Source organism: Cetorhinus maximus, chromosome 15, assembly GCF_964194155.1.
Source record: "Cetorhinus maximus chromosome 15, sCetMax3.hap1.1, whole genome shotgun sequence".
Classification (NCBI taxonomy): Eukaryota; Metazoa; Chordata; class Chondrichthyes; order Lamniformes; family Cetorhinidae; genus Cetorhinus; species Cetorhinus maximus.
Genome location: NC_135893.1, coordinates 47418325 through 47439001, shown reverse-complemented (window position 1 = coordinate 47439001; position 20677 = coordinate 47418325). Strand labels below are relative to the sequence as shown.

Genomic DNA, 20677 nt, shown 5'->3' with positions numbered 1-20677 from the left:
TTCTTTTCCCACCTATTTCCATTATTTTAAAATCTACAACTAATACCTTGTCAGTCTTTCCACCCCAACCCCACTAGAGCTGTATCTTGAGTGTCCTGCCATCCATTCTTAATTAGCACTTTTCTTAGATAATATCAGCACCTTCAACACCTCTTTGATACTTTTGTCTGTGACATCTTTTGATTATCTGCTCCTATCACTGCTTGCTTGTCCCTACAACCACCCCACCCTCAACTTCTCTCCCCCCGCCCCCCACCTTAAACCAGCTTATATTTCACCCCTCTCCTAACTACACTCAGTTCTGTTGAAGGGTCATGTGGACTCGAAACGTCAAGTCTTTTCTTCTCCACCGATGCTGCCAGACCTGCTGAGTTTTTCCAGGTAATCCTGTTTTTGTTTTTTATTATCACAGATGCATCATTTGCGCCCAGCATAACCCTGGACAAACCAATCAAAGTAAGGCTATCACACAAGTCGCGTCCCAAGGGCCCATGGGAAAACCTACAGATAGATTTTGTGGGACCCCTTCTGACAGCAGGGGAAAGAAATACTGCCTGGTCATAATCGACCAGTTCACTAGATGGGTGGAGGCTTTCCCCGCCAGGGACTGCAGCACCACCACGGTCGCAAAGACCATCGCTTTTGAAGTGGTACCAAGATGGGGAATCCCTTTACAGATAGATTCGGATCAAGGAACGCATTTTACGGGCAGTGTTATGAAAAGGACATGTGGGCTGCTCAGGGTAAAACAGAAATTTCACGTACCTTACTATCCGCAAAGCTCAGGGATGGTAGAACATATGAACCACACATTAAAAAACGCTATTGGAAAGGCAATCACAGCAACTGGTAGGGGATGGGTGGATGTGCTCCCCTGCATATTGATGCGACTGAGGGCTACCCATAACAGGACAACCAGGTTAACCCCTTATGAGTTGATGACCGGGAGGGCTATGCGCTTGCCAGGGGGCATAGCCACCAGAAGCGGGGAAATGGGACCCATCAGAGATAAAATTATAAACTATTTTAAGCAATTGGATGGACAGCTAAAGGTATTATAACAGGAAGTGAAGAACCAACAGGCTATCAGGGATTTAGAAGAGAGGACAAAGGGGGGAACCTGTCACCAGCGGCTGAGGTCGGAGACATGGTGTTTGTTCAAATCACCCCGAGCCAACCAGGTTTTGCCCCAAAATGGACTGGACCATACAAAATTATTTTGACCAGTGATTCATGTGCCTGCGTCGATATGAAGGGAAAAGGTAGGTTGAATCACTGGTCACAACTGAAAAGGTATGATGTGAGTAAGAAAGACTGAATTACCGGGCAGTGGGAGGAGTCCATACTGTGTTAGCCAAGTGGTTTAGGATTCATTCCCGATCTGGAGGACTGGCCATCCGAAAGACAAAGGGGGAATCCTCAACTACGGGGAGGGTCACTGTGGACTGTGTACAAGGAGGGGTGAAAAGGAGAAAGCTGCCTCTAATATACGACCTAACCCCGGATGATCACCAGCAATATGCTTCAATACAGAAATAACAATAACTGGGTAACCTCCACGCCAAGATGGAAAAAAGCTGGCTGTCGATAATCATTACCAGGGCCCTGGCTATCGCAGCCACCAGAATGCAGAACGTAAACCGTGAAGCAGCGGCTGGTATGGGCTTATACTACCAGAATGTCAGCGACAGATATTGTGTGAAAGGAGGTGTGAATGTCACAACGGAAAGGTCAATGCTCTTCAAGTGTGGCACCGGGTTTATGCAACTATCCATTGGAATGAGCGATGGAGAGAGCCTAGGGCAGAGGTCGCATATGGGAATGGAACTCCGATGGAAAAATGATGGCCCAATATGCTTCCAGATCAGCAATGGTTCGGACGGACCCTGGACATATGCGAAGGGGGCACAGGTCCTGATACAATGTGTGAGAGATTTTTCGCAATTTACCTTCACACCCCGGGACAACAACAACTGGGGTCACTGTCACGGGGAGGAGGACTTGGGAATGACAGATACCTGGCATTGGATCTTGAGGCCCATACACACGGAGCTGACTACAACGGCGGACCCCTGGACTGACACACCCCGCTATCACAGGACACAGTGACACCACAGAGACTATCTTGCCCAGACATGACCCCTGGGCCACTGGTACTGTATATGGATGGCGAAGTATTGTATGATTATGTTAAACATGAAATTGTACCAGTAATTGTGAACCTGGCAGGTATGCAACTGCCTGAGTATTGCAGTAACCAAGCGCCCTGACGAAAACTATACAAATGACTGGGTACGGCTGTGATTAATCAGGCGGCCGACGCCACGGGCGCCACTAGATTCAGGGGACCTGCTGCTTTCCACCACCAGAAGAGAGGGTTAGTTAACAATGTACTGACAGGGGTGAACACAGGGACTTCCCTGGTAAACTCTCTCGACATTCAAGGAATCAACTCTGAGGTCATGAATCTTTATGGGATCATGAGGCAGCGAGGGGTGGTGAAACGGCAGGGGCCCAAGGGGGCAAGGGTGTGGCATCTCTATTAGAAAGTGTACACGTTATAGAGACCCATGCTAAAACCACCAGCCAATTAATAGAAAGGGAGCAACGACAAGAGGACAGCACCCAAAAAATCCGGCTGTGCCCCGCTTACGGCCAGTGGATGATCAGGTAGTTAAGGCACAATCTGGCACAGATCCAAAGGATGGAGGTACCGGGCTGGATCAACAGTGCCCGGTTGTGGGGGATGGCCAAGAACCCAGGCTTCATTGATGCCTGTACATTGAAAGGAACGACCAGGGTGTATCCGGTGATTCAGAAGTGCGCCAAAAACCAAATGCACGTGACAGGTATGTTATTGGCAATCCCCTCAGTCACAGCAGACACGGAGCCGTGTCCTCAGTACCAAGTGGAGAACATTGGGTTAATCTGAGACAACGACTTGCTCCGGTACTACCCCATAGACATGCATGCCATACACAAGAATGAGATCATACACGGGGTATCACTGAGCGGGTGCAGGAGCAAAGGTACCCTTACGATTTGCCCCCATATAGTCAGAACAGTGGGGGAGGCTGGACGAATGCGGATACAACCGAACGGAGGGTTGTATGTTAGAAATTACTCACAGTCGAAACCATCATACCCGCTCAGGATACAAGGGAAAGGGGAAATACTGTTTGACAACTACTGAGTAGTCATACACATACAAGAGCCTACATTGCAACATCACCACCCTCAACTTCTGCTTTAAACCCGACTCCCGGTTACTATTGGACACACGCGAATGGTGTACATCCAACAAAGGAGTCAGGTCTCAGTCAACACCTCCGACACACTCCACGATACCCTGGAACAGTATGAGGAACCTAAGCAGGCCCCAATTCACCACCTTCCCGAAAGTCTCACAAAGATTAAAGGTGACTTAGGAAAGGTGATGAAACAGTATCACGTATTACAGGCAGTGTTTAAACGGCTAATCAATGATACGGAAGAGCAATTGAGAGATGTGACATGGTGGGAGCAAGTGTGGGATTGGGGGCTGAATATGGATATACACCCCTGGATAAGAATAATCTCTCATATACTCGTCGCAGTGCGGCTAGTGTTAGCATTGGCGTGGGGAATTGAAGCATGTCGCATCTGTAAGAAGGAAGCCCTTAGGCATAGGACAAAAATAATGTTAAAGGAGCAACAGCAGCTGCTGGGACAGGACACAATATTAATGTAGTAGGGTCCCAGCCTCCCGTCTCCCGCCACGCACCACCGGAATGACAGGAATCTCGGGCATTAGTAATGTTAAAAACTTGGGGAGAGGTCCGGGTGATGCCATGGCCCATAGGACTTGCTCGGATCAGTACCACTGGAGCCATGACAGAACCATCAGACGCAGATTAATTGGCTAGCCTAACCTAACGGTTACGCACCCAAAAGGGAAACTGAAGATGCAGAAAATTTGGATTTATTTTAAAGTGCCAGCCAGGACCAGCAGCTCGGGCACCAAAGCAAAGACAGATAATCACAGCCTTACATGAAAGCGAAAAACCTGTACAAAAGGCTCAGCTGTGAATTTGCAATTAGGAAATGGGAGACACACACAGGCGGGGACACGGGATATCTCGATCATTACAGGAAGGATGTGATTGCACTGGAGGGGGCACAGAGGAGATTCACCAGGATGTTGCCTGGGGTGAAACGTTTAAGTTGTGAAGAGAGGTTGGATAGACTTGGGTTGTTTTCGTTGGAGCAGAGAAGACTGAGGGGCGACCTGATCGAGGTGTACAAGATTATGAGGGGCATGGACAGGGTGGATAGGGAGCAGCTGTTCCCCTTAGTTGAAAGGTCAGTCACGAGGGGGCATAAGTTCAAGGTGAGGGGCAGGAGGTTTAGGGGGTATGTGAGGAAAAACTTTTTTACCCAGAGGGTGGTGACGGTCTGGAACGCACTGCCTGGGAGGGTGGTGGAGGCGGGTTGCCTCACGTTCTTTAAAAAGAATCTGGATGAGCACTTGGCATGGCATAACATTCAAGGCTATGGGCCAAGTGCTGGTAAATGGGATTATGTAAGTAGGTCAGGTGTTTCTCACGTGTCGGTGCAGACTTGATGGGCCAAATGGCCTCGTCTGCACTGTGATTCTGTGAAATGGGGAAGGCCCTTTCACACTGTCTGATGGCCTCGAACCACATCCAGTCAGCCCCTGTAAACCTTTTGTACACAACAAACATACATTATTTGCTATCTCCCAAAAGGACAATGCTTAGTCTCTGCACTGCAATTACTGTACAAGAACACAATTATCATCCCACCAGGGGAATCATTGTGCTGTGGCCTTTGTCTAACTAATACCATTAAGCGGTAACTGATAGTAAAAAATAAATAAACTCTGCTCATTTGAACTTCTGTGGAAAAGCACCTGGATTGCTCAGCATTTTACTCCCCACATGGTGTAATAAAGGAACTACTTGAACCTTGCATCTGGACTCCGAGTGTTGAAATTTTGTACCAGAGTATTCCTCCGACCTTTCAGCTGGAAAGGAGAACACAGGCTGAAAGTTCTGAAAGAGAAGTTTAGGAGCGATATCAGGGTGTTCTCTTCACAGAAAGAATGCTGAACACTTGGGATAGATACCCAGAGGATAGAGACTGAAATATTGGAATCAACTGGATATTGCCATGGGAGGTTTGTAGATGAACCCTTAATCATAAAGAAAAGAAATGCTCTAATGGAGCTACTGGTAAACCATGAAGCACCAAGTAAGTTAACATTTTAAATTTTAATCTAAGCAAACATTTTAATTCTTTTTTAAAAAAAAGAACAAATGTAAAATGTTCTCCTTGTTATGAAGGTAGCTTTTATTACAGGTCTCTGTGTACAGATCACATAAGACAGAAATACTCTGGGTTCTGATTGAATGAAGTACTGCTATGAATCTATTCATTCCCTAATGCAAGACAAACAATGTCTTTATAGTTGCTAAAATGTTTACATCACCATTTGTTCTTCCCACTTAGGTTGTCATGTAGAGGTTCAGGTACAGCCTGCACTTATCTCCCTTTTTCTTACTTATTTCTACAAGTTTTTTTATTCTTAAATGCAATGTGTTTATGTAAATCACACACAGCAGACTAGGTTTCATTGATGAAAGCAAAAGTTTGTTCCTCAGTAACAATTAGAAAATGGAAAAAACTGATGAAATATGCAAACTAGATTAAACAGTGGGAGCTAAAGCAAAATCAAGTTTGATTACAAGAGCGAGGATTTATTGCCTTGCATGGAAGGTGCACACAGAGGACTCGTAATGTCAACTGTACTCTTCTCCGCCGATGCTGCCAGACCTGCTGAGTTTTTCCAGGTATTTTTTATTTTGGTTTTCCAGCATCTGCAGTTTTTTTGTTTTTAGCACACAGAGGTGTGAAGGATGTGAATCAAACTGCTTTCTGCTGCATTTCTAACGATACTGAGACCTCAGTTCTTGGCAAATTAGAGTAAGCAACTTGTCCAGAGCGAAGTGGTCATCAGCACTGAAGTCATCCAGGTGGCAAGCCGCGGTTACCAAGATACATGAAGCAAGTATCTGTAAAAATAAAAGCAAGAGAAAATGAATTGGAAACAACGTTCCCTCTATTTTTGCGGAGTGCCTGATTTGGAGTGTGCACCCCAGATGGAGTATTGGTCGGAAGCTGTTCTCATTTTTTTTTTAAAAAAGAGAAATGAATACCGGACGTTTATACATTTACCGCCATAAATTTGTGTACAGGCCTAAAGTATTTACAGACTGACATTTCAATTGGAAATGCAGCAATCGAAATGTCCAATTACAGTTCTGATCATCAGAGTTTGGTCAGATGGACACCAGGAAGATAAAAACCAAAAACTACTGCGGATGATGGAAATCCAAAACAAAACCAGAATTACCTGGAAAAACTCAGCAGGTCTGGCAGCATCGGCAGAGAAGAAAAGAGTTGACGTTTCGAGTCCTCATGACTCTTCAACAGAACTGAATAATATTAGGAGAGGGGTGAAATATAAGCTGGTTTAAGGTGGTGGGGGAGTTGGGGGAAGAGAAGTTGGGTGGGGGGTTGGTTGTAGGGACAAGCAAGCAGTGATAGGAGCAGATAATCAAAAGATGTCACAGACAAAGGAATAAAGAGGTGTTGAAGGTGGTGATATTATCCAAGAAAAGTGCTCATTAAGAATGGATGGCAGGACACAAGGTACAGCTCTAGTGGGGGTGGGGTGGAAAGACTAACAAAGTTTTAGTTTTAGATTTAAAAATAATGGAAATAGGTGGGAAAAGAAAAATCGATATAAATTATTGGAACAAAAAGGGAGGGGGAAGAAATGGAAGGGGGGTGGGGATGGAGGAGGGAGTTCAAGATCTAAAGTTGTTCAATTCGATATTCAGTCCGGAAGGCTGTAAAGTGCTTAGTCGGAAGATGAGGTGCTGTTCCTCCAGTTTGCGTTGGGCTTCACTGGAACAATGCAGCAAGCCAAGGACAGACATGTGGGCAAGAGAGCAGGGTGGAGTGTTAAAATGGCAAGCGACAGGGAGGTTTGGGTCTTTCTTGCGGACAGACCGCAGGTGTTCTGCAAAGCGGTCGCCCAGTTTACGTTTGGTCTCTCCAAAGTAGAGGAGACCGCATTGGGAGCAACGAAAGCAGTAGACTAAGTTATAGGAATGCAAGTGAAATGCTACTTCACTTGAAAGGAGTGTTTGGGCCCTTGGACGGTGAGGAGAGGGGAAGTGAAGGAACAGGTGTTGCATCTTCTGCGTGGGCATGGGGAGGTGCCATAGGTGGGGGTTGAGGAGTAGGGGGTGATGGAGGAGTGGACCAGGGTGTCCCGGAGTGAATGATCCCTACGGAATTCCGCCAGTGGGGGTGAAGGGAAGATGTGTTTGGTGGCGACATCATGCTGGATTTGGCGGAAATGGCAGAGGATGATCCTTTGAATGCAGAAGCTGGTGGGGTGATGTGAGGAGAAGGGGGACCCTATCATGTTTCTGGATGTTCCCTCCGGGACACCCTGGTCCACTCCTCCATCACCCCCTACTCCTCAACCCCCACCTATGGCACCTCCCCATGCCCACGCAGAAGATGCAACACCTGCCCCTTCACTTCCTCTCTCCTCACCGTCCAAGGGCCCAAACACTCCTTTCAAGTGAAGCAGCATTTCACTTGCATTTCCCCTAACTTAGTCTACTGCATTTGTTGCCCCGCAATGCGGTCTCCTCTACATTGGAGAGACCAAACGCAAACTGGGCGACCGCTTTGCAGAACACCTGCGGTCTGTCCGCAAGAAAGACCCAAACATCCCTGTCGCTTGCCATTTTAACACTCCACCCTGCTCTCTTGCCCACATGTCTGTCCTTGGCTTGCTGCATTGTTCCAGTGAAGCCCAACGCAAACTGGAGGAACAGCACCTTATCTTCCGACTAGGCACTTTACAGCCTTCCGGACTGAATATTGGATTCAACAACTTTAGATCTTGAAATCCCTCCTCCATCCCTACCCCCTTTCCATTTCTTCCTCCTCCCTTTTGTTTTTTTCCAATAATTTATATAGATTTTTCTTTTCCCACCTATTTCCATTATTTTTAAATCTATACTTGTAATGCCCTGTCAGTCTTTCCACCCCATCCCCACTAGAGCTGTATCTTGAGTGTCCTGCCATCCATTCTTAATTAGCACATTCTCTTAGATAATATCACCACCTCTTTGTTTGTGACATCTTTTGATTATCTGCTCCTATCACTGCTTGCTTGTCCCTACAACCACCGTCCCCCCCCCCCCCCAACTTCTCCCAACCCACCCCCACTTTAAACCAGCTTACATTTCACCCCTCTCCTAATATTACTCAGTTCTGTTGAAGGGTCATGAGGACTCAAAACGTCAACTCTTTTCTTCTCCGCCGATGCTGCCAGACCTGCTGAGTTATTCCAGGTAATTCTGTTTTTGTTTTGGACACCAGGAAGAATCTGTGAAGTGGATACGTACCGGGAAGTTTTGAGGATCCACTAGAAGTACTTGGCCATGTTTGGCGGCAAGCTTCTCCAGGTGGGCATGCAGATCATCCAAGTGCCCAGTCGCTTCAGCCACAGCTCCGATTATTTTTGCACCCTGGGCTCTGACCCGAGGGCCGGCAGCACTGTAGTCAGTGAAATCACTGAAATAAATCTTGGATGCAGGATGAGATAGAAAGAGCCTTTAGGAAAATAAAACAAACCATTATTCCATCTTTTGAATCCTGCAATACCTAGCCCAATCCAAACCCAGTATCCCGATTCTAATATTTAAAGTTTCTTCTGGAATACAAGGAAAAGGAATCTCAGGAAGATTCATGTTAGTTCGTATTAAGACCACCAAACACTGCTTTAGAAAGTTGTTCCTTTTATGTAGAAATTTTCGTTTCATTTAGCTCATGATTCTAGAAGAAAATAAATCAAATATTCATCATCACAGATTCCCGTCAAAAATAGTTTGAACAGAATGCAAATCTAACGAAATTACCTGGCCAAAGATTCTGCACCTAGAGCTTCCGCATGCTGGGTGAAAACCTTGCCGACCTGAGCGAGCGCAGTCCTGTCGGCTGCAGTGAATTGTTTGCTTGGCATGGTTATGGCTGTCGTTACTCTTCCAGTCTTAACACTTTCGAGCTGTCTGTGGTCGGTTTTCGCCCGTTTTTATTGCATTTCTCCTAGGCCCGCCCTCCAGTCCCCATTTATCTGATTGGCTGCTGGTCTCCTTTTCGTTTTGTTGGACTTATTGCAAATGCAATGATAAGATGCAACATCGAGTGAGAAAGAACCAATGATCACTGCCATTTGCAACTGTTAGCAAAGATAGCCCGAGTTTGAGAAATGCTACCAAACTCCACCTTCTGCACATTTCATTTGAAACAAGTTTCAATGGTTTAAATTATTGAGTTAATAAATATACTATAATAGACCAATACAAATATGGCATGTATAGCAAAACAGATGGTAGGCAGTTAGTGTGAGTTAGTGCTAATTATAATGTGAACAATTAATTGCAATCAGAGGACATTAAATGTTTGGATTACTACCTCCACAGCAAACACTGCTGAGCACCACTGGACATATTCACTTTACTGTCAAAATAGAATAATATTCTTAACTCACAACCCTTTTTAGTTTGTTGTGAGCCAATCTTTTTATGGTATCCTCATTGTTAAAGGGGACACTTGTCAGAAACACAATTATTTTGTGGCAAATGTCACCGATTGCTTCAAACAAAATAGACACACAACTCTTCTCTCTATATATACATCATTACTCTGGCCTAAAATGTCACTTTTATTGCTATATTTCATTTTAATGCCTGTTGATCAGCAAACGTAAAATACCACATCATTTCTCTTTTACTCCAGTTGATTCATCTGCTCTTTCTAGACTGTGTTCAGCCACAATATTAGAAGATGCTAAATTACCAAAGGGCAGTGTCAAACAGCATCCATCACACAGCTTGATGTTCACATTATGGGTAATGCTCACTCTCTGCCTAACTAATTATGAGGAGAGTATCTTGAAATATTAAAGAGCAGTAAAATATTCTACAAATAATGGCTAAGAAGGAATGATTAAATACCAGGTGTCTCCTCTTGAGAGGAGCTGATACTGAGTTACCAGCAGGTTATTGGATAAGTTTGGATGCTGAACAAGGACTTCTCATTTGTGTTTACAAAAGAGAAGGATATTTGGGAGGACGTAAATCCTGAATTGGTTAGAAGTGAAGAGAGAACATGGTCATCTCTCATCTAACAATTGCTAAGGCCCATCTGGTTTGTTTTCTATGATCTAGGAAGTTGTACAATGTAATGATATTCGAAAATTCATATCAGTCAATCTCTACCCACAACGCACCCAGACATGAGGTGAGGAAAAACCCCGTGGTGGAACGGGTTGGGAAGCAAAGTCCAAAATCACCTTTTTTCTGCCAAGCATTCTATACTTACCCCACATCTTTTCAAATTACTCACATATTGGATCCCAACATGTTAATTTCTGAAATTGATCGATCTAGTTTTACATTTGAATGAATGAATTCTAACAGCTTGCAGCATTTCATTGATGATTCTCTTCCATTGTATTCATCACTCACTCACTGAAATATTGTTTCTGCAGATTAGTTTGGAAATTACCCCCTTTCAAGCCCGGGCTGTCCTCTGGTTCTGCAAAAGATGAAATTACTTGTCATTGCCTAGATGATCTCCCATAGAAATGTAGAAATATTTCTGGTACAGAAGGAGTGCCACAATTTGGCCCATTGTGTCCATGCCAGCCAAAAAAGCGCTATCCAGTCTAATCCCACTCTTGGTCCATAACCTTGTAGGTTCCAGCTCATCAAGTGCACATCGAAGTATGTTTTAAATGTATTGGCATCTTCTGCCTCTAACCATCCTTTCAGGTAGAAAGTTCTAGAACCCCACCCTCCCTCTGAGTGAACAAGTACTTTCTCAACGCCTGTGTAATTCTTCTAACAATTATTTTGAGTCAACTCCTTTTGGATATTGATCCTTTTGCTAAAAGAAAATGGTCCCTTTAAAATCAGCAATATCACCTCACAATCCTTAAGTGGCTGCATGCCCCATTTATATCATAGCTCTTCATAATATTTCCCCTCAGTCATGCCGATGGTAGATATTCACTTTATGAAAAGTCTTAGAGAAGTTAGTTAGACAAGTAACTCAATCAAGTCACCTCTTAATTTTCACAGCTTAAATGAAAACAGTTTCAATTTTCAAAGAATTTCTTTGCAATTATATTTCCTGCTGCCAGACATTGTCACATCCAAATGAATCTGCCTCAACATCCTTCCTATAATATGGAGCCCAAAAATGTATACCGTGTGCCAACAGCAGTCTCCCTAAGATTCGGTGCAGATTTACCATGAGATCGCAACTCTTGTAGTCTGTACCTTGGCATGAAAAGTTAAAGGAATTCAGGGTTTAAAGTTTTTGTGCTGCTTTAAATGTCTTATGAGTGTTAGTGCCCAGACCAGGCTACTCTTTGACCTCACCCATCTTCCTTCCCATCGAAGTACATACTTTTCCATTTTAACCATTCTGTACCGCCGCACACTTACATACACTGAATTCCATCTGCCATTTTGTTGCTCATTCCACCATTTTATCACAATCCATTGGTAGATTCCTTTGGTCCTTCCAATTATTTGTTGTACCTTATATTTTAGAATTATCCAGAGAGCCGCACAGCTCTTACTCTTTCACGGTGTTGTCCTCAGATAATTTCAGGAATAAGTGTTGATAGATTATTGTTGAAGACTTGATCAAATGTTTCAGATGCCTACCAACGTATTTAAAAATCTTCTTCAAACCTCCAGCTGACAGTGCAAGATTTAACCTTTAAATTGTGCTCAAAATGCACAGCCAGTTTAATCCCAAAGAGCTGGTTGCTGTTAGTTAAAGTGTTGGCTACCATGGTGCCACACAGCCTCTTTAATGAGCACAATCAGACAATTTGTGTTAAAAGCAAAATACTGCAGATGCTGGAAATCTGAAATAAAAACAGAAAATGCTGGAAAAACTCAGCAGGTCTGACAGCATCTGTGGAGAGAGAAACAGAATTGACGTTTCGAGTCCGTATGACCCTTCTTCAGAGCTAAAGAGAAGTAGAAATGGGATGGAATTTATACTGTTTAAGGGGGTGGAGCAGGTGAAGCTGGATAGAAGGCCAGAAATAGATGGGGGCTAAGGAGAGACTGACAAAGGAGTCATGGACAAAAGACAACAGGAGTGTTAATGGTAGTAGTAAGGACTAAAGGAGGTGCTGATAGTTGCTTAAAGGTAAGAAAGCAGAGTGTGTTAATAGCAGAAGAAGGGTAAGCACTCTGTGAAAGAACAACATGGAACAAGGAACAGATGGCCCTTTTGGGGATGGGATGTGGGGAGGGGGCAGTGGTTGGGGAAAAAGAAAGGAAAAAGGGATAAAAAGGGGATTTTAAAAAGGGGATAAGACAATGAATAAATTAAAAGAAATGAAAATAAGTGGATAAAAAATAAAAATGAATTTAAAAAAAGAAAAGGGGATTAAAAAGCGGGTGAAGATGGAGAAGGGTTCATGGTCTGAAGTTGTTGAACTCAGTGTTAAGTCCAGAAGGCTGTAAAGTGCCTAATTGGAAGATGAGGTGCTGTTCCTCCAGTTTGCGTTGAGCTTCACTGGAACATTGCAGCAGGCCAAGGACGGACATGTGGGCATGAGACCAGGGTGGTGTGTGGAAATGGCAAGTGACAGGAGGGTCTGGGTCATGCTTGCGGACAGATGGAAGGTGTTCTGCAAAGCGGTCACCCAGTCTGAAGCGCTGCTTCACCTAAAAGGAGTGTTTGGGCCCTTGGATGGTGAGAAGGGAGGAGGTAAAGGGGCAGGTGTTGCACCTTCTGCAATGGGAAGGTGCTGGGGGAAGAGGATGAGATGTTGGGAGTGATGGAGGATTGAACCAAGGAGTCCCAGAGGGAATGGTCCCTACAGAATGCTGACAGGTGGGGGTGAGTGGAAGATGTGTTTGATGGTGGCATCATGCTGGGGTTGGCAGAAATGGCAGAGGATGATCCTTTAATGTGGAAGCTGGTGGGGTGAAATGTGAGGACGAGGAGGTCCCTATCATGGTTCTGGGAGGGAGGAGAAGGTGTGAGGGCAGAGGTGCGGGAGGTGGGTTGGATATGGTTGAGTGCCCTGTCAACCACAGTGAGTCGGAAAGCTCGGTTAAGGAAGAAGGAAGACATAACAGGAGCGCTGTTTTGGACAGTGGCATCATAGGAACAGGTGCAACAGAGATGAATAAACTGGGAGAATGGGATGGACTCCTTACAGGAAGCGGGATGTGAGGAGCTGCAGTCAAGGTAGCTGTGGGAGTCGGTGGGTTTTTAATGAATATTGGTGGACCGCCTATCTCTTGAAATGGAGGCAGAGAGGTCAAGGAAGGGAAGGGAAGATCTGTAATGGACCATGTGAAGGTGATAGAGGGATGGAAATTGGAAGCAAAACTGATGAATTTTTCCAGGTCCAGATGAGAGCATGAAGCAGCACCGAAGCAGTCATCGATGTACCGGAGAAAGAGTTGTGGGAGGGGGCCTGAGTAGGACTGGAACAAGGAATGTGCCACATATACCATAAAGAGGCATAACTGGGGCCCATGCGGGTACCCATAGCCACATCTTTTATTTGGAGGAAGTGAGACAAGTTTAAGGAGAAATTGTTCAGTGAGAGCACAAGTTCAGTCAGACAAAGGAGATTGGTGGAGGATGGGGATTGTTCAAGCCTCTGTTCAAGGAAGAAGTGGAGAGCCATCAGACCATCCCTGTGGGGGATTGCGATGTAGAGGGAGTGGACATCCATGGTGAAGAGGAAATGGTTAGGACGAGGAAACTGGACATTTTTGATATGACGTAGGGCATCAGAGGAATTGTGGGTGTAGATGGGAAGTGGCTGGACAAGGGGAGAGAGAACGGAGTCAAGATAGGAAGAAAGGAGTTTCGTGGGGCAGGAACAGGCTGACATAATGGATCTGCCGGGACAGTCCTGTTTGTGGATTTTGAGGAAGAGGTACAAGCGGGCTGTCCGGGGTTGGGAGATTATGAGGTTGGAAGCTTTGGAGGGAAGATCTCCAGAGGAGATGAGACAAGTGACAGCCCTGGAAACAATGGCTTGATGTTAGGTGGTAGGGTCATGGTCCAGGGGGAGGTAGGAGGAAGTGTCTGCGAGTTGCTGCTCAGTCTCTGCGAGGTAGAGGTCAGTATGCCAGACAATAACAACACCATCCTCATGAGCATGTTTGATAACAAAGTTGGGGTTGGACCTAAGAGAACGGAGTGCGACATGTGAATTGAACAGAGTGCAGTCAATTTATGAGGCAGTTATATCCCAAACTGGGTGGCCATTCTTAGAGTAAACTTCAACTCTTTAACCAAAATAACTTGTGCCAAACCTGTGTCAAATCAGCGTTTCAGTTTAAGACCCTATCTTGGCCTTCTTGGAGGGTCTTTAGAATCTCAAGTACCCAGGGAAAATCATCCCCATTAACTTTTAACAATGAATAAGATCGATACTTGCAAAAACTAAAACTTGTGGTTTCAGGGATAACTGAGGTTTTAACAGCACACTAAGTGACATTTCTTTTTATTCATTCATGGGACGTGAGCTGCACTGGCTAGGCCAGCATTTATTGCCCATTCCTAATTACCCTTGAGAAGGCGATGGAGAGCTACCTTCTTGAACCGCTGCAGTCCATGTGGTGTAGGCACAGCCACAGTGCTGTTAGGGAGGGAGTTCCAGTAATTTGACCCAGCAATAGTGAAGGAAAGGTGGTATATTTCCAAGTCAGGATGGTGAGTGGCTTGGAGGGGAACTTCCAGTTTGTAGTGTTTCCATCTATCTACTGCCCTTGTCCTTCTAGATGGCAGTGGTCGTGGGTTTGGAAGGTGCTGTTGAAGGAGACTTGGTGAATTCCTGCAGTGCATCTTGTAGATGGTACACACTGCTGCCACTGTACGTCAATGGTGGAGGGAGTGAATGTTTGTGGATGTGGTGCCAATTAAGCGGACTGCTTTGTCCTGGGTGGTGTCCAGCTTCTTCAGTGTTGAGGGAACATCACACTCCTGACTTGTGCCTTGTAGATGGTGGACAGGCTTTGGGGATTCAGGAGGTGAGTTACTCGCCGCACGATTCCTAGCCTCTGACATGCTCTTGTAGCCACAGTATTTATATGGCTAGTCCAGTTCAGTTTCTGGTCAATGATAACCCCCAGGATGTTGATAGTGGGGGATTCAGTGATAGTAATGCCATTGAATATCAAGGGGCAATGGTTAGATTCTCTCTTGTTGGAGATGGTCATTGGCTGACGCTTGTGTGGCGTGAATGTTAATTGCCACTTGTCACCCCAAGCCTGGATATTGTCCAGGTCTTGCTGCATTTGGACATGGACTGCTTCAGTATCTGAGGAGTTGCGAATGGTGCTGAACATTGCGCAATCATCAGTGAACATCCCCACTTCTGACCTTATGATGGAACGAAGGTCATTGATGAAGCAGCTGAAGATGGTTGGGCTGAGGACATTACCCTGAGGAACTCCTGCGGTGATGTCCTGGAGAATTAATTTTCTAAAAGTAATTTTCTGCTTTTCAATTTAATGTTTCTCCTTTAATCCCAAGTGTATTCTCCTTCTTCAATTCACTTCCTCCACTATCAATATTGTTGACAGCCACTGGCATTAGTAGTATCCAATCTGTTTCTTGATACCACATGGAGTGAATTGAATTAGTTGAAGACTGAATTTATGATGGTGAGGACCTCAAGAGGAGGGGGAGATGGATCATTAACTCATGACTTCTGGCTGAAGGCTATTGCAAGTGCTCATTCTTTTCTTTGCCCTGACATACTGGGCTCTCACATCAATGAAAATAAGGATGTTTTGTGAAGCCTCCTCCCCTCGTTAGTTGTTGAGTATCCGATTCCATTCATGACCGGATGTGACAGGACTGTACAGCTTTGATCTGATCTGTTAGTTGTGGGATCGCTGATCCCTGTCTATGGTATGTTGCTTCCTCTGTTTAACATACATGTAATCCTGTGCTTTGGTTCACCAGGCAGCACATCATTTTTATCTGGTACTGCTTCTGACATGCTCTCCTACAGTCCTTTTTGAATGAGGGATGGTCCCATACTGGATGGCAATAGTAGTGAGGAATATGCTGAATCATGACGTTACAAATTGTGGCTGAATACAATTCTGCTGCTGATGATAACCCACAGTGCTTCTTGGATGCCCAGTTTTGAGTTGCTAAATCTGTTATGAACCTGTCCCTTTTATTACAGTGTTAGCGCCACACAAAACAATGGAGCTTATCCTTAGTGTGAAAATTGGATTTTGTCTGAACAAGTACTGTGCAGTAGTCACTCCTACCAGTACTGTCATGGACAGATGTGACAAGTAGATTGGTGAGAATGAGGCCAAGTAGTTTTTTTCCCTCTTGTTGGTTCCTTCACCACCTGCTGCAGACCCAGTCTAGCAGCTATGTCCTTCAGGACTCGGCCAGCTCAGTCAATAGTGGTGCTAATGAGCAATTCTTGATGGTGGACATTGAAATCCCCCACCCAGAGTACATTCTGTGCCCTTGCCACCCTCAGTGTATCTTCCAAGTGGTGTTCAACATGGAGGAGCACTGATTCATCAGCTGAGGAAGGGCGGTAGGTGGTAATCAGCAGGACGTTTCCTCCCTCATGTTCGACCTGATGCCATGAGACTTCATGGGGTCCAGAGTTAATGTTGAATACTCCTGACTGTATATCACTGAGCCAACACCTCTGGTCAGTTTGCCCTGCTGGTGGGACAGGACATACCAAGGATGGTGATGCAGGTGTCTAGGAAATTGGCTGTAAGATATGATTCTGTGACTAAAACTATCTCAGGTTGTTGTTTGACTGGTCTATGGGACTGCTCTCCCAATTTTGGCACAAGTCCCCAGATGTTATTGATACGAACTTTGCAGGGTCGACTGGGCATTTCAAATTTCCAGTGCTTACGTTGATTGGGTGGTCCGTCCGATCTTCTTTTATTAGATTTCTCTGTAGCAGTTTGTTACAACTGAGTGGCTTGATAGGCCATTTAGAGGGCAGTGTTCTGGGTCTGGTATCACATGTAGGCCAGATCAGGTTAGAGCGACAGATTTCCTCCCCCAAATGGTGATGAAGATGATGAGGGATCCGCGGCTCAGCTCAGATCAAACAGTGCTCCGAGGCTGTGAATGACCTGGCCCAGCTTCAGATAGTTGTCAGGATGATGGATGGAGATGTTGGCTAGTGAACTGAGTATGTTGGAGGGGGAATTAAAGACAATGGCTTTGACCTTCCCAATATTTAATTGGAGGAAATTTCTGCTCATCCAATACTAGATGTTTAACTAGCAGAGTGACAAATCAAAGGCAGTGGAGAGGTCAAGAGATGCAGTGTTGAGCTAGAGCTGGGTTTTGTTATTGTACATGTGGCACCTGATGTGTTGTCAGATGATGTCACAGAAAGGCCTCACATAAAAGAGAAATTAAAGAGCCCAAGTACTGAGCCTTGGGGAACTCTAGAGGTAACTGTGTAGGAACAGGAAGTGACCTCATTGCTGGTGATTCTCTGTCTATGATAGGATTTGGAACCAGGTGAAGCCAATGCCAACCGGCGCAATGGCAGAAGACAGGCATTGGAGAAGGAGAGTATGGTCACCCAGATCAAAGGTAAAGAAGGACAAGGAATGATAGGTTACCACAGTTACAGTCACATAAGATGTCATTTGTAAGGGTAATTTCAGTCCTGTGGCAAGAACCGAATTCTGATTCAATGAATTCAAACATGTTGATGTAGGAAAAGTGGGCACAGATTTGGGAGATGACAATACAATCAAGGACTTTGGAAATAGGTGGAAGAATTTTGCCATCGGCGATCAGGGTGTGGGGCCCACTTGCCAACGCATGAAATGACGCGGGATGACGTCACGTGGAACCCCGACGTCACCCCGCCCTATTTAAATTTTCAGGAAGGCGGGGGCGCAGCAAAATCAGCTGCGGGCCCGCCCACCTGTCAATGGCCAATATCTAAAGGATCTAGCATCTTGCCTACACTCAAGTAGGAGTAAGGGTTAAATAAAAGAAAGGGTCCATATTCTATTTAGTTAAGATATGTCTGTGGAGCTCAGTCCCATATTTTGCACATCCTGTGCTATGTGGGAAATCCTAGATGCTCCTGGCAGTCTGGATGACCACGTGTTCAGGAGGTGCCTCCGACTGGAGCAACTGGAACTCCGGGTTTTGGGGTTTGAGCAGCAGCTGGGAGCAGTCGGTGCATTCACGAGGCTGAGAGGTTCGTGGATAGCACGTTCCAGAACGTGTTCACCCCGCAGCTTAAGGAATTGCAAGCGGAGTGGGAATGGGTGACTGCCAGACAGAAGAAGGGTAGGCAGGTAGTGAGGGAATCCTCCAAGTGTATCTCACTCACAAACAGTTTTTCTGCCTTGGAAAACGGTGAGAATGACAGTTCCTCTGAGGAGGCCAACTAGAGCCAAGGCCGTGGCACTGTGGGTGGTCCAGCTGTTCAGGGCTGGAGGAAGAAGTGTGGAATGGCAATAGTGGTAGAGGATTTGTTAGTGTGGGGAGTAGTCAGGCGTTTCTGTGGCTGTAGACGTGACTCCAGGATGGTATGTTGCATCCCGAGTGCCAGGGTCAAGGCTGCAGGATATTCTGAAGGAGGAGGGTGAACAGCCAGAGGTCATGGTCCATATTGGGACCAATGACATAGGAAGAAAGAGAAATGAAGTCCTGCAAGCAGACTTTAGGGAGTTAGGTAGGAAATTGACAAGCAGAACTTCAAAGTAGTAATCCCCGGATTACTCCCTGTGCCACGCAGCAGTGAGTATAGGAACAGAAGGATAAAGCAGATGAATGTGTGGCTGGAGAGATGGTGCAGGAGGGAGGCTTTAGATTCCTGGGGCATTGGGACCATTTCTGGGGGAGGTGGGACCTGTACAATTTGGATTGGTTACATCTGAACAGGAACGGGACCAACATCCTCGTGGGGAAGTTTGTCAATGCTGTTGGGGCGGATTTAAACTAATTAGGCAGGGGGATGAGATCCTTAAAGGTAGTTCAGAGGGGAGAGAAGCTGAGATGGAATTAGATGTTAAAATACTAGTAAATTAGTCTGGAAGGCTGAGGAAACATAGACTAGATAAGAAAGGAGTGAGTTTAGCAAGGTTAAATGGAATATATTTTAATGCAATGAGCCTGAGGAGTAAGACAGACAAGCTAAGGGCACAGATAGGCACATGAGAGTATGATATCATAGCTATGAGCGAGTCTCATAGAAGAAGGCTAAAAGAAGTGCAGGATTTGCAGCTCAACATTCCTGGTTATAGGGTATTCAGACGATGTAGAGAGGGGGATAGAAGAGGAAGGGGCGGGTCGCAATATTGATCAAGGATTCAATTATAGCAGTGAGGAGGGATGATATCTTGGAAGGGTCATCAAATGAAGCCATAAGGGTAGAAAGAAGTAACAAACACAAAAGGGGAAAACACGCTGTTGAGTGTGTACTATAGGCCCCCAAACAGTCAGGGAGAGATCGAGGATCAAATATGTAATCACATTTCAGAGAAGTGTAAGAATATTAAGGCAGTAATAGTAGGCATAGCAGGGGATTTTAACTACCCAAATATTAACTGGGATAGTTTTAGTGTGCAAGGGAGGGATGGAGCAAAATTCTTAGGTTGCATCCAGGAGAACTTTTTTAGCCAGTACAGAGACAGACCAACAAGAGAGGGGGCAGTCCTGTACCTAATATTCAGAATTGAGCATGGGCAGGTGGAAGATGTGTCAGTGGGGGAAGCATTATGGAGATAGTGACCTAACTCAGTTAGATTCAGGATAGTTATGGAAAAGGATAAGGTTGGGCCAAGGATTAAAGTTCTAAATTGGGAAAAGACTAATTTTACTAAGATGAAATACGATTTGGCCCAAATGGACTGGGAGCAGCTACTTGCAGATAAAATTGTCAGAACAGTGTGAGGCATTCAAGGAGGAAATAGCGAGAGTACAGGCAAATATACTCCCATAAAGACAAAGTGTGGGGACCAAGTTCAGAGAACCCTGGGTGTCAAGAGGCATGAAGGTTAGGATCAAAAAAAATAGGGAATTTCTGGCAGATACAAAGGAATCAATATGGCAGAGTCCCTAGAGGGTTATAAAAATGCAGGGGGGAACTTAAAAAGGAAATTAGGAAAGCTAAGAGAGTGCATGAGAAAGCACTGGTGGGTAGAATAATGGAAAACCCAATTTCTTTTTAAAAAATATATAAAGGGCAAGGGAATAACTAGGGAAAGAGTAGGGTCCCTACCACAGAGGTAATCCGTGTGTGGACCCAGGGTACAGTCCTCAATGGCTACCTTACACTAATCTTCACAATAGCAAAGAACGATACAGGTATAGACATCAGGGTGGAGGACTGTAAAATATTACAGGAAATTAACATAGAGCGGAGGTACTAGCAGGTTTAGTGGCCTTAAAAGTGGATAAATCCGCAGGCCCAGATGAGGTGTATCCCAAGCTATTGAGGGAGGCAAGGGAAGGGATATCAGGGGCCATGGCAGTAATTTTCAAATCCTCTCTG

The 20677-nt window shown here is 45.2% G+C and overlaps 1 protein-coding gene and 1 long non-coding RNA gene across 2 annotated transcripts in view; one reads left to right on the top strand and one right to left on the bottom strand.

The window, feature by feature from the left end:
* Positions 1–5783, top strand: part of LOC144690650 (uncharacterized) — a 65155-nt gene extending 59372 nt beyond the window's left edge. Inside the window, exon 2 of the long non-coding RNA XR_013578925.1 lies at positions 5532–5783. This is a non-coding gene — a long non-coding RNA (uncharacterized LOC144690650). The remainder of the gene's footprint in view (positions 1–5531) is intronic.
* On the bottom strand, positions 5631–9170 carry LOC144690640 (hemoglobin subunit alpha-like). Its single transcript, XM_078558354.1, has 3 exons — positions 9009–9170; positions 8496–8703; positions 5631–6074 (listed from the first exon to the last, which is right to left on the bottom strand). The coding sequence occupies exons 1-3, from the start codon at positions 9110–9112 to the stop codon at positions 5949–5951; spliced, it is 438 nt and encodes a 145-aa protein (XP_078414480.1). The 5' UTR covers positions 9113–9170; the 3' UTR covers positions 5631–5948.
* Between the last annotated feature and the right edge of the window lie 11507 nt (positions 9171–20677).

What these genes read in the sequence shown, in the direction of transcription:
- LOC144690640 (XM_078558354.1), bottom strand. Translation starts at nt 9,112, where the DNA reads ATGCCAAGCAAACAATTCACTGCAGCCGACAGGACTGCGCTCGCTCAG. An exon ending in GGTGCAGAATCTTTGGCCAG is followed by an intron (nt 8,704 to 9,008) that starts GTAATTTCGTTA and finishes ATTTTCCTAAAG; the next exon opens with GCTCTTTCTATCTCATCCTG. An exon ending in TGGATCCTCAAAACTTCCCG is followed by an intron (nt 6,075 to 8,495) that starts GTACGTATCCAC and finishes TTATTTTTACAG; the next exon opens with ATACTTGCTTCATGTATCTT.